This window comes from Chiloscyllium punctatum, chromosome 12, assembly GCF_047496795.1.
Source record: "Chiloscyllium punctatum isolate Juve2018m chromosome 12, sChiPun1.3, whole genome shotgun sequence".
Taxonomy (NCBI): domain Eukaryota; kingdom Metazoa; phylum Chordata; class Chondrichthyes; order Orectolobiformes; family Hemiscylliidae; genus Chiloscyllium; species Chiloscyllium punctatum.
In genome coordinates this window covers 9743858-9759901 of record NC_092750.1, presented here as the reverse complement: position 1 = coordinate 9759901, position 16044 = coordinate 9743858, and the positions used below count along the sequence as shown (strand labels likewise).

At 45.1% G+C, this 16044-nt stretch overlaps 1 protein-coding gene across 3 annotated transcripts in view; it reads left to right on the top strand.

Annotated features, from left to right (window-relative positions):
* The window catches only part of col7a1 (collagen, type VII, alpha 1), a 436569-nt gene that overhangs the window by 339320 nt on the left and 81205 nt on the right, over nucleotides 1-16044 (top strand). For 2 of the 3 annotated variants that reach the window (XM_072581827.1, XM_072581825.1), the window contains exons 85-91: nucleotides 5096-5131; nucleotides 7503-7538; nucleotides 10169-10213; nucleotides 11842-11874; nucleotides 13828-13890; nucleotides 15571-15606; nucleotides 15696-15776. In XM_072581827.1, the coding sequence (XP_072437928.1) occupies nucleotides 5096-5131; nucleotides 7503-7538; nucleotides 10169-10213; nucleotides 11842-11874; nucleotides 13828-13890; nucleotides 15571-15606; nucleotides 15696-15776 (330 nt within the window). Of the gene's footprint in view, nucleotides 1-3614; nucleotides 3651-5095; nucleotides 5132-7502; nucleotides 7539-10168; nucleotides 10214-11841; nucleotides 11875-13827; nucleotides 13891-15570; nucleotides 15607-15695; nucleotides 15777-16044 lie in introns of all 3 variants that reach the window. The other variant, XM_072581826.1, reaches the window with a different exon arrangement.

Sequence of the window (16044 nt, the reverse complement as noted above, 5' to 3'; positions counted from 1 at the left end):
CTGCGTTGTAATTGTGCAGCGTTTGTTTGAATAGACATCTTCCTGAGCATGATTGAAGTGAGAATATTCAAGTTAACCCACTTTAACAGATGATAAACTTTGCTAAACTAAAGGCAGCCTTAATAAAGGCTATTTCAGCCCCTGTGAGAAAATGGATTGTACTAGTGCAGTGCAGTGTAACACATTGCTCCTTCACTATAGGGAGAGAGTTGATGTAAGTTTTAAGATTTTGGCAATTGTTTATATTCAGAGCCGGTGAGGACCCCTCATCATTTACTGGGAGCATTGAAACAGATTGAATCCGAATGGGAACGGATCATCTGCCCCATGGCTAACCCACCTAACCGGCAGATCCCTGGGCACTATGGGGGATTTAACATGGCCAATCCACCTACCTTGCACAACTTTGGACTGTGGGAGGAAGCCCACACAGACACAGGGAGAATGTGCAAACTCCACGCAGACAGTCGCTTGAGGCTGGAATTGAACTCTGATGCTGTGAGGTAGCAGTGCTAACCACTGAGCCACCGTGACACCCTTTATCCAGAAAGAAAAAAGTAATGAAACTGTTGAATGACACACATCAGCCTGACTTGTCTTGTTTACATCAAAATGGAGGACCAGTATGCTCAGTTGTGGACTTCAGTTCTTTAATTTGTTTCTTGTTTGGGAAGATGGCAGAGAGATCCCTAAACACCTGGGGAAGGTCTGCCTGAGGGCCAAACCTCTCATCAAAATACTCTTTCAGAGAATGACTCCTGGGCATCCTTTTTATTCACTCATGGGATGTGGGCCTCGCTGGCTGGGCCAGCATTTATTTCCTGTCCCTAGTTGTCCCTGACAAAGCTGGTAGTAAGCTGCCTTCTGGAACCGCCCCGGTCCACCTGCTGTAGAGATCCCCACAGTGCCCTTGGGGATGGATTTTGACCCAGTGGCAGTGAAGGAACAGCGATATATTTCCAAGTCCGGACAGTGAGTGGTTTAGAGTGGAACTTGGTGGTGTTCCCATGTATCTGCTGCCCTTGTCCTTCTGTAAGGAAGTGGTCATGGGTTTGGAAAGTGCTACCGAGGAGCCTTGGTAAATTCCTGCAGTGCATCTCGGGCGGCATGGTGGCACTGCTGCCTCACAGCGCCAGAGACCCGGGTTCATTTCCCGACTCAGGTGACTGACTGTGTGGAGTTTGCACATTCTCCCCGTGTCTGCGTGGGTTTCAATTCCTGGGTTCAATTCCTGCCTCGGGCGTCTGTGTGGAGTTTGCATATTCTCTCAACGTCTGTGTGGGTTTCCTCCGGGTGCTCCGGTTTCCTCCCACAATCCAAAGATGTGCAGGTCAGGTGATTTGGCCATGCTAAATTGCCCGTAGTGTTAAGCAAAAGGGGTAAATGTAGGGGTATGGGTGGGTTGCGCTTCGGTGTGTCGGTGTGGACTTGTTGGGCCAAAGGGCCTGTTTCCACACTGTAAGTAATCTAATCTAATCTCACACGTAGTACACACTGTTGCTAGAATGACATTAGCAAGGTGCGATTAGATTAGGTTCCCTACAGTGTGGAAACAGGCCCTTCGGCCCAACAAATCCACACCAACCCTCCAAAGAGCAACCCACCCAGACCCATTCCCCTACCCTGTATTTACCCCTGACTAATGCACCTAACACTACAGGCAATTTAGCATGGCCAATTCACATGACCTGCACATCTTTGTGACTGTGGGTGGAAACCCACACAGACGTTGAGAGAATGTGCAAACTCCACAAAGTCGCCCAAGGCAGGAATTGAACCCAGATCCCTGGTGCTGTGAGACAGCAGTGCTAACCACTGAGCCACCGCGCCACCCCTGTGGGTTCTGGCGCTTGGGACAGATGCCCTCTCTGTGCCCAATTTCAGGTAAGTTTGGGTGATAACTGTCATGGAGGAGTGTGTTAGCAACTTGCCCCAAACCCCAGTGTCCACGCTGTTCTGGTAGTGTGGGAGCTGTGGCTACGCTGAATCCATCATTCATGAACCTGTCATATAGTTGCCAAGTGAGAGAGAGAGTGTTTCTTATTGTGTTCAATGCATCAGGAATAAATTATTTTGTTAAAGAAATGCTAAGTTAACAAAACAAAATAGAGATTTTAAAACACATAAAAGCTGACAGTAGCTATCCAGTCATTAAGCCCACTGCAAGGGACATTGTTGTCATATGGGTCTACCGATTGGCTGGAAATCTAATTTGTCCTTACAGCAGCTACACAAAAACATCCCCTGATTTCCTCAGCTTTTTCCTAAAATTGTTCTCAGGCTGTTGACCTCCCTTAGCATGCATTGCTCATCTGGTAGCAGTGGACTATGTTGTGTTGCCCAATCAATCGGACTTATTGTAATTGATAGTTTTATTTTATCATGGTGGTGCATAAAACATTTTAGACCATTCTAAAAATTGTTAGAGTAGTTCACTCCTTATCACACATGAATGAGAGAAATGACAACAATGTCCCTTTAAATCAGGACTGTGTCCCCCATCCTAACAGGGTCCACCAGAGATTTTGTGTTCTGTGTTGTCATTATTTGTTTGATAATGCTGTCTCCTTTGTTATTTGTCTCACCCGTAAAGTCTTGTCATTTTTGTTAACTCAATTCTTTCAACAATGTTACCATAACCCTGGTTTCTATTTGATATTTCAACAGCCTATAACATTATTTTCAGAAATGTAAAATAATATAAGCCTAACTGGGAGTTATGTGTGATTGCATGTGACTCTGTTCATCAAACACTTGGGACTAGATGTTGAAAACTGGGCCTTTAATGGTCACAAATTAAAGAGTGCAGCATTTGTTGAGGAACTATTATAACACCAGCGAGAGATGAAAGGCATTTACATTTGTCTTTTACTCTCCTGTTTGATCATTTTTTCTCTCAATCTTTACCTCACTTCTGTTTCTGTCTACACCTTTGTCAATTGTTTTCTATGCTGCATGTTAATTTCTATCATTTCCTTTCTACCACCTCTCTCTCTCTCCCACTTTCATGATCTGCACTTCTCTAGCTCTATCCCTTGTCCTCTATCTCTCTGTCTTTCTACTGTCTCACCAGATCTCTTTCTCTCCTTCTAGATTTGTCTCACTCATAACTCTCACTCTATCCTTCTTTCTTGTTCATTTTGTCCCACCTTATCTCTTTCAGTTGCTCGATCTCTTTCTCTCTCTCCTGATCTCTATGTTTACCTCTGTCTGTTGATTTTTAAACATTCTCTTTGTCAATTTTTTTTGCTCTGTATGATTACCTTAAAGTTCTCACTCTCCCTTTCTCTATTACTCCTTTTGTCATCAATTTCTTATGATATTATCTCGATCTGTACCTAACTGGATTACAGACTGACAAATAACTGCATTCATTAAGTCAGGCTAAAAGGCTTAAAATATGGCTTTTAAAACCTATAATGTGTTAAAATTGGGATGTTCCTGTTAAATGATTATAAGAAAGTTGAAATCTCACTTCCCACCATTTTATGGATTACGTGCAAAGTCTGTTTTTTATCTGTTCATTGTAGTGTCTGAGTGAGTGCTGTCTCGAGTGACCAAGTTCTGACTTTATTTGTTACACTATCTTGTGCCATTTATTTTCCTGAATTCAGGGTCGACCAGGGTACAGAGGGCAATCTGGCCTTACCGTAAGTAAAACCAAATTCGCCTCGCAGCATCAAATAAGTTGCCCTGGCGCTGGAATGGACTACACAACATTCCCAGGACATTTAGTGTCTCTGCCTTTGTTAGGGCTCTGTGTCCAGTCTGTAGTGTACTAACATCGTTAGCTCTCTGTAAGACTGGAACCACTGGATTGCAAAGCTGCTTCTGCTCTGGTAGTGCTGTCAATGCCACCTGGAATCCATGGCCAGCTCCTGGAACAGGATCCATTTCCTACAGTGCACATTGCATTTTATGTGAGAGGGGGTTGTGCAGGGTTCACGGTGCTCCTCATCTGTTATTGGTGACTGGAAAACTGGGCGTAATGGAAATTGGACGTTCCCTTTGTTTTCCTTGGAGCAGAAATGGAAAAGCTCATAAAATTCTGAGGAGCAAATAGCAAGTGTGTTGATAGTCAGAGGTCACAAATCTAAGATCATTAACAAAAGAACTAGATAGAAAGGTGAGGAAAAACCGAGGGGAGGTGATAGCCTAGTGGTATTATCGCTGGACTGTTAATCTAGAGACCAAATGTTCTCAGGACCTGTGTTCAAATCCTACCACGGCAAATGGTGGTGTTTGAATTCAGTTAAGAAAAAATCTGGAATTAAGAGTCTCATGATAACTGTGAAATTGTTGGGGAAAGATCTATCTGGTTCACTGATAGACTGTCAGTGATAGATTCTCTAAAGTTTCCCCTTTAGGGAAGGAAACTGCCATCCTTACCTGGTCTGGCCTACATGTGACTCCAGGCTTACGTAGGACTCAAGACCCACAACAATGTGGTTGACTCTTAACTGCCCTCTCGGCAATTAGGGATGGGCAATGAATCCAAGTGGGATTAGTGTATCTGCTGAAAAATGGTGGATTTTGTTCCACAGTCTGGACTGCATTTTGAACTTAAATTTCAAAAGTGAATGCTGGCCAGCATTGATTGGCCGTCTCTTGGTAGAGCTGTATAAGATTATGAAGGGTTATGGGCAGGGTGAACAGAAGGCAGCTGTCCCCCTGAGTCGAAGGAACTTAACATAAGGGTCACTTTCAGAAGATAGTAAATGCTCTTTGTACCAGAGCCCAGCAAGGAGTTAACGTCTTTGGCAGTGGGGTTGAGTGAGATTTTAGGGGGTTAGAACTGAAAAACGTAAATGTGAGCCTACAGGGAGTAGGCCAGGAGCTGGGATCCAGCAGGCACTTAGTCTGGCATTGCGATGTGGTTCCAGTCCTGTCTGCTGTCTCTGTCTGTCCTTGTCTTGTGAAAGGGCCACCACAGTCTGGTTTTCCGCTGCACATTTTATCAGCCTCTTGTTTTACAGCTCTTCATCAGTCACATGTGTTCGTTGCCAACAGTGAATCTGCTTTGCTCAGACAACTCTCTCTTTTTTTTTTCCTCCCTTCTTAACTCTCTTTTTTGGCATGACTGAAATGTTTGCAGGGATTACCAGGCTTCCCTGGAGTACTGGGCCGTCCGGTAGGTTGCCAGCATTGCTTTACACTCCCGCGATTGTGCATGTGACTATAGTGCTGCTTTACACTACCGCCTTCTCCCTCACGGGAGAAGACCAGAGCTAGCCATTTTCTAGACTGATCTTCAAAGGGGCAACTGGCATTAAATGGAAAAGGTGATCAGAGCGCCTCACCATGGCTAAGTGGCTAAATATGCTGCTTGGCTGTGGAACTCGTCCATTGGGGTTCAAGAGAAGTCCCGAGGTTTGAACTCCAATCTGTGCTGAGCCAGGCCAGTGGTGACAGGGTGTTGTAAGTGGCCTTAGCGACCGGGAACTAAAGAAAATATGGAGCATCAGAGTCAGAGTTCTCATTCCTCCCTAACATCTGTTCAACGTGTGCATGGATTAAATTGGAGGGTGGCTGTTATCTCTTCCTTCAATGCCCCAGCTCCGAGTATTAAATGACGGGGCCACTCTGGGGAATGCTGGAAATGTGCTGCCCTCTGTGTGGTCAGGTTGTAAGCTTTTCACTGTGCCTTGGTACATGTGACAATAAATTCAATTCAATAAGTCTGTCATCAGTATCAGCACCAACAGGGAAGAGAGGGTGAACATTGAGAATGGTTCAAAACAGTCAGGGACTCTCTGCTCAGTTGGACAGGGAGTTAGCTTTTGTCTCATGCAGAGGAAATGAATGAATCTGTACAGTGCAGAAAGAGGCCATTCAGCCCATCGAGTCTGTACCAGCCCTCACAGGAGCATCTCACTCTATCCCCATAACCCAACATTTACCATAACTAATCCACCTAGCCTGAAGACTATGGGCAATTTAGCGCAGCCAATCTGCACATCTTTGGACTGTGGGAGGAAACCACAGCACCCGGAGGAAACCCATGCAGACACGGGGAGAATGTGCAAACTCTACACAGACAGTCGCCCGAGGGTGGAATCGAGCCCTGGCGCAGTGAGGCAGCAGTGCTAACCATTGAGCCTATGAAACATGAGTGGTAACGGATGCACCACATGGAATATTTTCCAGCAGGCACAACCTCAGATAATGAGAAGGTTTGTGGTGGATAGCAACAAGTCCATCCCCATTTAGTCCGGCAGAATTATTAGGACCGTAGGGAGCTTGTACAGATACATCTGCTCCCTCCAAAGGTTAGAGTAGAGCTCCCTGGCTCCATTGGGCAAACTGGGCCTGTTTTTCTCAAGAATTTCAAAACAATGAGAGGTGATCTCGTTGAAACTGCACAATACGTAGAGGGATGGGCAAGGTAAGATGTTTCCCCTGGTAAGGGAGTCTCGAATCAGGGGTAAAAATTAAAAACAACAGGGGTGCCACTTAGGTCCGAGATGAGGAGAAATTGTTTTATTTGGAGTGTTGCGAACTTTTGGAATTCTCTGCCCCAAAGACCTGTGGAAGCTCAGTCCTTCAGTATGTTTAAGGTAGCATTGAAGAGTGTGGTGCTGGAAAAGCACAGCCGGTCAGGCAGCATCCTGGGCCTCCTCCATCACCAAACCCTAAACACCCGACATCTGGAGGAAGAGCGCCTCATCTTCCACCTTCGGACTCTCCTCCCACACAGATCAATGTGGATTTCACCAGTTTCCCCATTTCCCCTCCCCCCCACTTTATTCCTCGTCCCAACCTCCAACTCGGCATTGCCCTCTTGAAAGGTCCTACCTGTCCATCTTCCTTCCCACCTATCTGCTCCAGCCTCCTCTCCGATCTATCACCATCACCCCCACCTCCATCTACCTCTCACAATCCATGCTATCTTCCCCCCCAGCCCCACCCCTCCCATTTATCTCTCAGCCCCCTTGGCCACCCCCTCATTCTTAATGAAGAGCTCATACCCGAATTGTCCATTCTCCTGCTCCTCGGATGCTGCCTGACTGGCTGTGCTTTTCCAGCACCACACTCTTCAACTCTGATCTCCAGCATTTGCAGTGCTCTCTTTCTCCTAAATTTAAGGGAGGGATTGATAGATTTCTGACTACCAGTGAGGTACAAGGTTATGGGGTTGGGAGGGCTGAGTAAAAGGCATCGAAGTGTTCAAAAGGCCATGATCATAAAGAATGGCAGGGCAGACTCAATGGGCTGAATGGCCTACTCCTGGTCTTGCATTCCTATAAGTAGGATTGGCAGAGCCAGTGAATATTAACCCTTCATAACCATGTAACCTTGGCAAAGCAGCCCAGAAAAACAAAGAAAGAAGATGATCAAACTAGTAATGGTTTGTTGGGAGGGTGCAGGACAGACAAGAGGTAAGTCAATTGCTAGCCCTTACCCATTGGGAAGTTACTGTGAAGGAATGAGTGCATGTTAATCTTACGGACTGAACAGAAATTGATAGTGAGCAGGTTGATTAACTTGTGTTTGTTAATTAGGGTAACCCAGGAGAGCCTGGCTCACAAGGCCCTCAGGTAAGTGCAGATTCGGAACAATCCCACATGCAATGACCCCATTATCTCTGCTAAACAAGTTTCAAATTAACCTGCAGCTAGTGAGTTTGGAGGAGATTTGTAGCTCAGGTTGAGGTTCTGGATGTAGGTTTGTTCGCTGAGTAGGAAGGTTCATTTTCAGACGTTTCGTCACCATTCTAGGTAACATCTTCAGTGAGCTGGAGCTGTTTATTTTGTTCTCCATCCTTTTCCCTCCATTGTGTTAAAGAGATGTGGCAAAGTGTTTTGTCTGTCCCACATTCCTCTCAGAAGGAATGGTCTATGTCTGTAGTTACTTGTCCCCCTAATAGGGCAGAATATCACTATTTGGAGGCATTAGACAGGGCGGTCAATAAGGCCAGCAAGGTTCTTATGATCCTGCTCTACAGCTACCTGATGAAGGAGCAGTGCTCCAAAATCTAGAGCTTCCAAATAAACCTGTTGGGCTACAACCTGGTGTTGTGTGATTTTTAAGTTTGTCCACCCCAGTCCAACACCGGCATCTCCACATTGTTTCTGCCACACATTGAACAGGAAAACTTTCATCCGTTTGATCGATTAAAAGCTGAACACGACTTCGGTTAGCTTTGTCGCAGTGTTCCTTCATGCGTGCATGGGAATGTACCCATCAAAGAGGCACAGAGCTCCCCAATTTTCTACAAACTTTAAAAAATTTGTACAGTTTTTACAGCCAACAATTTTCAAATAGAAACATTACACATTATCTCTGCCCAACAGTGTTCATTATACTCTATGTATTCCAGGTTAGTACAGGTTGTTCTGCTATATCACACGTTTCATTAACACAAATTTGCTATTGGGGGCGCTGTTTCTAAAGCACAATGTTTTAAAGCATGTGTTGGTTATGTAGCGATTCTAGTCCCATTAGTTTAAATGGTGCTGAAAAATGTGTTGCTGGAAAAGCGCAACAGGTCAGGCAGCATCCAAGGAGCAGGAGAATCGACCTTTCGGGCATCAGCCCTTCTTCAGGAATCCTGAAGGTCGGTTCTCCTGCTCCTTGGATGCTGCCTGACCTGCTGCACTTTTCCAGCAACACATTTTTCAGCTCTGATCTCCAGCATCTGCAGTCCTCACTTACTCCTAGTTTAAATAGTGCTGCTATTATGAGATTTTCTTATAACACGAGATTGCACGAGAACGGAACTACTGTGTTGCATCAGTTAATGTACACGTGTCTATATTATCCAATCCTATATTATTCAAATTTGTACTCAGGATTATCATATCTAACCAAATTATTACATATTCACATCTACTACCCCTCAATACTTTCTGATTATCAAACTCTGAATTACCCTCCTCCCCCCCTTTCACATGTAAAAATTGACATGAGAAGTAGATTAATCTGTGCATCAAATCAACCTCACACTGTGGTTGAGGTATTCAGGTGTAAACATTTTGTGCCATCTCCACACTCTGGATCTCCATTAACTCCAGTGGGACAAGAAACGCAGATTAAAATCCAAGCTCACTGAGAGAAAATTGCTTCTTGGGAAAATTCGTTCCTACCTTCAGCTTTACAGAAGGTCTACACGGTCCACTAGTGATGGGCAAGGGTGGGGGGAAGGAGGTTGTGGAGGAGAGGGAGAGAGAGAGAGAGAGGGCGCAGAATGGGGGTTCACAGGAAATCAGAATTAGGGGATTGCAGGTTTTAAACCCCACTGTCTTGATGCCTTATCCCTGTTTAGTTGTTAGCAACAGAACTGTGCTCACAGCATCCAGTGTTGCAATGGAGTGATCAATAAAAAAAAAAGTACTCCTGTTATTAACCTAGGATCAATGGTGAGAAATCCCAGAAGTCCTGCTAAGGGGTCAGGGAGTTCACTCACCTTCACTGTTCATCATTTACCAAAACTGTGTACTGTAGCACCAGGAGATTTTTTTAATCTATTCATGGGATGAGGGCATCACTGGCTAGACCAGCATTTATTGCCTGTCCCTAATTGCCCAGAGGGCAGTTTAAGAGTCACCCACATTGCTGTGGGTCTGGAGCCACATGTAGGCCAGACCAGGCAGTTTCCCTCCCTAAAGGACATCAGTGACCCAGATGGGTTTTTCCAGCAATTGACAATGGATTAATGGTCATCATTAGACTCTTACTTCCAGATTTTCAACAGATGGCAGGATTTGAACTGAGGCCCCCAAAACATGAGCTGGGTTAACAGTTCAATGGTAATACCACTAGGCCATCATCAGCATAGTGTTAACGTTACTCATAATCCAACCCAAGGTTAATGTTCTGGGGACATGAGTTGGAAACCCACCATGACAGTCAGCAAATTATGCTCTGTACCTGTGATACCTAATGGACACCCCTGTGAAGAAAGAAAAAAAAACACCTAATTCATTAATGTCCCTTGTGATAGAAATCCGCTGTCCTTACCTGGTCTGACCAACATGTGACTCCACAGCAATGTGGTTCTCTACATATTGCTCACTGAACTATTAAGAATAGGGTATTTATATCCCATGAAAGAAAAAAATATGGGCACAGTCATTCGCTTAAAATGATCTTTATGCAATGTGGATGTTTAAGTAGAAGTGGCTGCTGCTTTTTACACTATACTAACCATTTTTCACTTCTCCTTCAGGGCCCACCAGGACCTCAAGGACCCCCTGGGCCCCCTGGAGTGAAGGTCAGTCTTGCTATCAAATTATTGCTATTTTGGCATGGTCTTCCCGTATTGTTCAAGACTGGGAGGTGGGGAGGGGGGAGGTGAGTGTATTTGCTATCAGCTAACACAGTGCAGTTACCATCGAGGAAACCCAGCCTTTCATGTGTCGTAATGCAGCTGGACTTGAACCTGGGTCTCCTGGCTCTGAGGGAGCGGCACTACTACTGTCCACAAGAAGCTTCAGATTCCACGATGATAGGGTGATTGTCACTGAGAGAGGCCATTCATAGGATTGTACCAAATAGGAAGGGGCCATTCGGCCCATTGTTGCTGAAGCTGTCTCTTTGACAGGCCTGCACTTTTCCCAATTGTCCGTGCAGACTTTCCCCTTTAATCCGTTACTTGTTTGGAAGTCTCCATTGGATCCACTGCTCTCACAGGAGCACAGCTCGCTGTCAATAAAATTCTCCTCATCTCCTCCCTGTTGCTAGATTCTTAAGTCTGTGTTACCCCTCTCCAACGTTCCTCCGGAGTGGAAAAAGATTTCTGGACTGCAAGGAAACCTGAGGTGTGAGATCAGCAAAGGCCAGGGGCTCCAAATTATAACAGTGTGCCTTGGGCAGTTTTAAGACTGCCTTAAGTTGAACCGAGTCACAGAGATGTACAACACAGAAACAGGTCCAACTTGTCCACGCCGATCAGATATCTGAAACTAATCTAGTCCCATTTGCCAGCACTTGGTCCATATCCCTCTAAACCCTTCCTATTCATCTACCCCTCCCAATGCCTTTTAAATGTTATAATTGTACCAGCCTCCACCACTTTGTCTGGCAGCTCATTCCAAACATGCATCACCCTCTGCGTGAAAAAGTTTCCCCTTCGGTCCCTTTAAAATCTTTCCCCTCTCACCCTAAACCTATTCCCTCGAATTCTGGACTCCCCCACCCTAGGGAAAAGACCTTGACTATTTACCCTATCCATGACCCGTTGGGTAGTGTCCATACCTGTGCACCAGAAACTCCGAGTTTAGATCCCAGTAAAGGACTTGGTGGCTGGGAACTTTATTTTCAGTTTGAATGGGTCTTTTAGTCCCTCGTTATTCCTATCCCAAGAGTGTTTGATGGAGATGGTTTTTGGGGGACTTTATTTTCAGTTCAGATGAATAGAGGGAATTTTTCCTCTGTATTTTAACTCCTTGATGTCCCTACCCTGACAGAAACGTAGCTGAAGGGACTTTGGTTTTTAGTTTACTTTGAGTTCAAATGAGTAGAGGACAACTTACTCTGTGCTTTACTCCCTGTCCCAAGGGTGTTTGATGGGGATGGAGTGGAGGGAATATTATTTTTACTTTTCGGAGGACCTTTATTTTGGTTCAAAAGGGAGTCTCAGGGATTGGTCATTGGATTGCAAATGCTTTTGGGATGGGGTCAGAGCATAAGAGTTTCCTAGTCAGTCAGATCAGCACAGTGTCTGTGGCAAATGTCTCCCTCGCTTTGAGGGACTGTTGGAGAGAGAGGGAGAGGGGGTGAGGCCCCTTCTGTGTGCTCTGAGTATTGTGTTAGAAAGTAACCATTCAGCCACTTGGCTCAAATTTCAGTCTCGGTATTAAATTCAACCAGTAACCAAAGCCTCTGCTTTTCCTGTGACAGGGAAACCAAGGTGATCAAGGGCCAAGCATTCAAGTAAGTACCTCAACAAGCAATAAACCTCGATACATCAGGATTGTTTGCAGATATAAGGTCCAAGGATTTAACTGCAAAATATTCCTGTGACACTGACCCTCCTTTCTCAGCACAGACAAGATGATTGCTATCATTGTATTTCCATGGTCAAACATTCCTGCTGGCTATTGGTTGCAGGAGAGGCATTACTCACACAGGATAAACTGGCCAGCTAACTGACTGTGCAGTACACAGGGAAAAGTACTGACTCGTGTTGAAGAGGGTTGGAGGTTTGTGATCTCTGTGAAACATGTCCTTTCAGTTCATCCACGGGGGTGTGAGTGGTGCTGACTAGACCAGCATTTATTGCCCTTTCAACAGTTAATGGTGCTATGTGTCTGGAGTCACGTATAGGTCAGACTGGGTAAGTACAGCATTTTCTTGGATATGAATTTGTTCCTCCTGACAATTAACAACAGTTTCATGCTCATCATTAGACCATTAATTCCAGATTTTATTTTTAATTGAATACAAATTCCACCATCGTCCATGGCAGAACTCAAACCCAGAATATTTCTTGGGTCTTTTGTTTTGTATAATCTCCGGTAAAACTTGAGGAACCATAAGGTAATAGCAAGAGAAATTGACTTAATTAATCACTATACCTCCATGGCTCAAAGCATTTACATTAACAGGTCCAAATAGTACATACGCTGCACACAAATCTCCAACCATTCTTCACCCAACTCCATCAAACCCCCATAACCTTAATTCTTCTACCCCCATACCAGCCAGGAGATTATCACTTTATGACATCTCAATCTGGATATGGAAGAAATATGACCTAGCTCCTTTCTCTCTCTATTGGTAAAGAGTATAACCACTGGCTGGTTTCTGGATAGCTCATTGGATTGGCATTAAACCTTCACTAAGTAATTGAAGGTCAGCAGATTGACCATGGCAGTGCCATTTCTGGATTGCAGCATAAAGACATGGCACATTCCTTCTGGACTTCAAGTCCCACCTTTTATTTCAAAAATATGTTTCATTTATAAAGATCTTTATATTAATAGATATTCATTAAAGCAGTTCAGTTCTGTACAGTCTTAGCATATTGAGAATAAACATTGGAGTTGGATTCTCCTGGCAGCTACAAAAACCTAAGATATTTCTTACTTGTACAAGATACTATTTCCCTATATCTGTGGCACTGGGAGAGTTTGATAACTAAACACACCCTAAATGTACTTCAGCAGGAAGACCTTAGACAGTGATTTTTCCCCACAGCGTCTTGTCAATAGCTGCCCCAAGCTTCAGTGCGTCCCTCAGAACGTACTCCTGGACCTTGGAAGGTGTCTGTCTGCGACACTCGGTCAAGGTCACCTCCTTGCTCTGGAAGACCAACAAGTCTCAGGCAGACCAAAGAGCGTCTCTCACCGAGTTGATGGTCCTCTAGCTGCAGTTGATGTTTGTCTCGGTGTGCATCCCGGGGGACAGACTGCAGAGCACAGAGCTGGTCAGGACAAACCTCAACAAACAAACATTGCATCCCTCTCCAGACTTCCCTTTACAAAGGCACATTACATCAGGAGATGTGTGACAGTCTCTGCCCCCCCCCCCCCCCCCCACCTCAGCCGCTTCGTGTGGTGGAGCAGAGAGTCCTGGCATGCATGAAGGATCTTCAAGACTCACTTGCTCCAGAGCTGTCATGGAATAGGTTGATTATATATCGACAGAAGCAATCCAGAGCCCGTACACTGTCAGTAATCTGATTGGTCAGGTTATTGATGAGCAAAACTAGTTACTAATTCTTGGCATTGTCTTGCTGTGAAGAAGTTATGAGGAGGGGAGATTGGATGTGAGAGGTCAATGTTGTGACAATGGGGGGTGTCTCCCCTCCACCCCGAGGGTTGTACCTTATTGTGCTTACTTATTTGGATGGTGTTCATTGATAATGCTCATCTTTCTGTCTAGGGCCCAGCTGGTCCTCCGGGGAACATGGGACTTCCAGGAAATCCAGGTGCTCCTGGCACTGCGGTATGTAACAGGTTACGTTCATGGTTCTTCTTTGCAGCTGAGGTCTAGTTGCGGTTGAATATTGCGTATTTAAATACAGCCCTACAGCAAATGTAGTGTTTATTATGTCATCATGGAAGCTGGCCATTCAGCCCAACAGCTCTATGCTAGAGCTTCTGCTCCATATGAGCCTCCTGCTGTTCATATGATCATAGAATCCCTACAGTGCAGGGGGAGATCCCTTAAATCTGCGCCGATCTTCTGAAGAAGAGCACCCCGCCCAAACCCAGCTGTCTACCGTATCTGTATAACCCCATTTCCCATGGCTAACCCTCCTAGCCTGCATATCCCCTGACACTGTGGGCAATTTAGCATGGCCAATCCACCTAACCTGCACATCTTTGGACTGTGGGAGGAAACCAACACAGACACAGGGAGAATGTGCAACCTCCACACAGTCGTCTGAGGCTGGTATTGAACCCAGGTCCCTGGTACTATGAGGCAGCAGTGCTAACCAGTGAACCACTCTGCCAACTGGCTGTTATTTGTCACTGCTTCAGCTTCACTGGAGGGGAGGGGAGGGTGCAAATGTCAATAGATTTGAAGTTAGGCAAGTTGTATTTAAAATGCGTGTTTGACCTACTTCTGCTAAGAATTGTTGCATTCTTCATCATATGGAATAACTGATAGGAGTGGGACATCTCCAATGAAATGGCACTTTGTATTGCTCCATGGCCCATCACGTGACAGGAACAATGGAGGCCACCAATCAAACCTGTCTGGTTGCTATCGAGGCAATGGTTGTCACCACCCAATGTTCTGGGGAAGGGATGCAACGACAACATGAGATCTTGGTGCAGCACCTTGCTCCATGATGCGAGGCCTCATTGTCACAAGCTGCCTAGTACGGCCTTGCACATTTTCTCAGCTTCCTGCTGAACTCTAGGCCCCAGGCTCATGCTAGTGGGCAAGGCCTAAATTGAAAAAAACCTCCTGAATCCAGAGTCCAAAACTTCTATAAGCATCAGCTTTGTACCAAGAGCATTCTTTTTGTAATTGGTCACTCACGGGATGTGGGTATCACTGGTTGGGTAGTATTTATTGTCTACCCTAGTTGTCAATGGATGCAACTGAGAGGCTGACTGGGCTATTGTACCATCCCTAATACAAATCAGGAATGCTGACTATGTAAACACAGTTGGATAGAAATATGAGTGAGTAAACTTGCAAACGTTTGATTGGGATTTGTTATCTGTAAAAATACTTGTTTGGAAGCTTGTTATTTTTAAAAATAAAAGCATAAAACTTTGTTCTTACAATGAGCTTTACACCATTTTTAGGTGTGTGCATCTCCCATGCATGCACGAATAACTTTCCAACAAAGAAACCAGAACCTCGTCTGGATTATGAGGAAATAAAGGGGTAAACTTACCCTTTCAGATAGTAGTTGAAAAATGTGATGCTGGAAAAACACAGCAGACCAGGTAGCATCCGAGGAGCAGGAGACTCGATGTTTCGGGCATAAGCCCTTCTTCAGAAGGGCTTATGCCCGAAACATCGATTCTCCTGCTCCTCAGATGCTGTCTGACCTGCTGTGTTTTTCCAGCATCACATTTTTCAACTCTGGTCTCCAGCATCTGCAGTCCTCACTTTCTTCTTTCAGATAGTACCAATGCTCACTATCTGTTGTTACTTTTACAGGGGTCCCAGGGACCTCCCGGAGTACCGGGACAAATGGTAGGTTTTAAGCATTTCCATCTTCCATATGCTTGCTTCATTGACTGTTACCTCGGTGCAGATTAACAGTGAGATCAATTAACTTCCAGGGAGACCCCGGGAAACCAGGGGTGTCGGGAAGAGATGGACTTCCAGGACAAGAGGGAGAGAAGGGACTTCCTGGTGAAAGGGTAAATAATCAATTATTGCACATCACCGTCCTCTAACATCTTGGTCATACACCTGGCTGGTTACTCGGATTACCACCCGTGTACTGGCATTTAGGGTGAACGTAGAAAACAGGGGCTGGAAGAGGCCATTCAGTCCCTCTAGACTGCGCTGCCATTCAATTTGGTGATCACTAACCATAAATCTGTCTACACATCATGATCCATATCCCATGTATCACCGAGTGAAATTCTATCACCTTCGCTTTTGAGATTCTCACCAGCCTTTTAT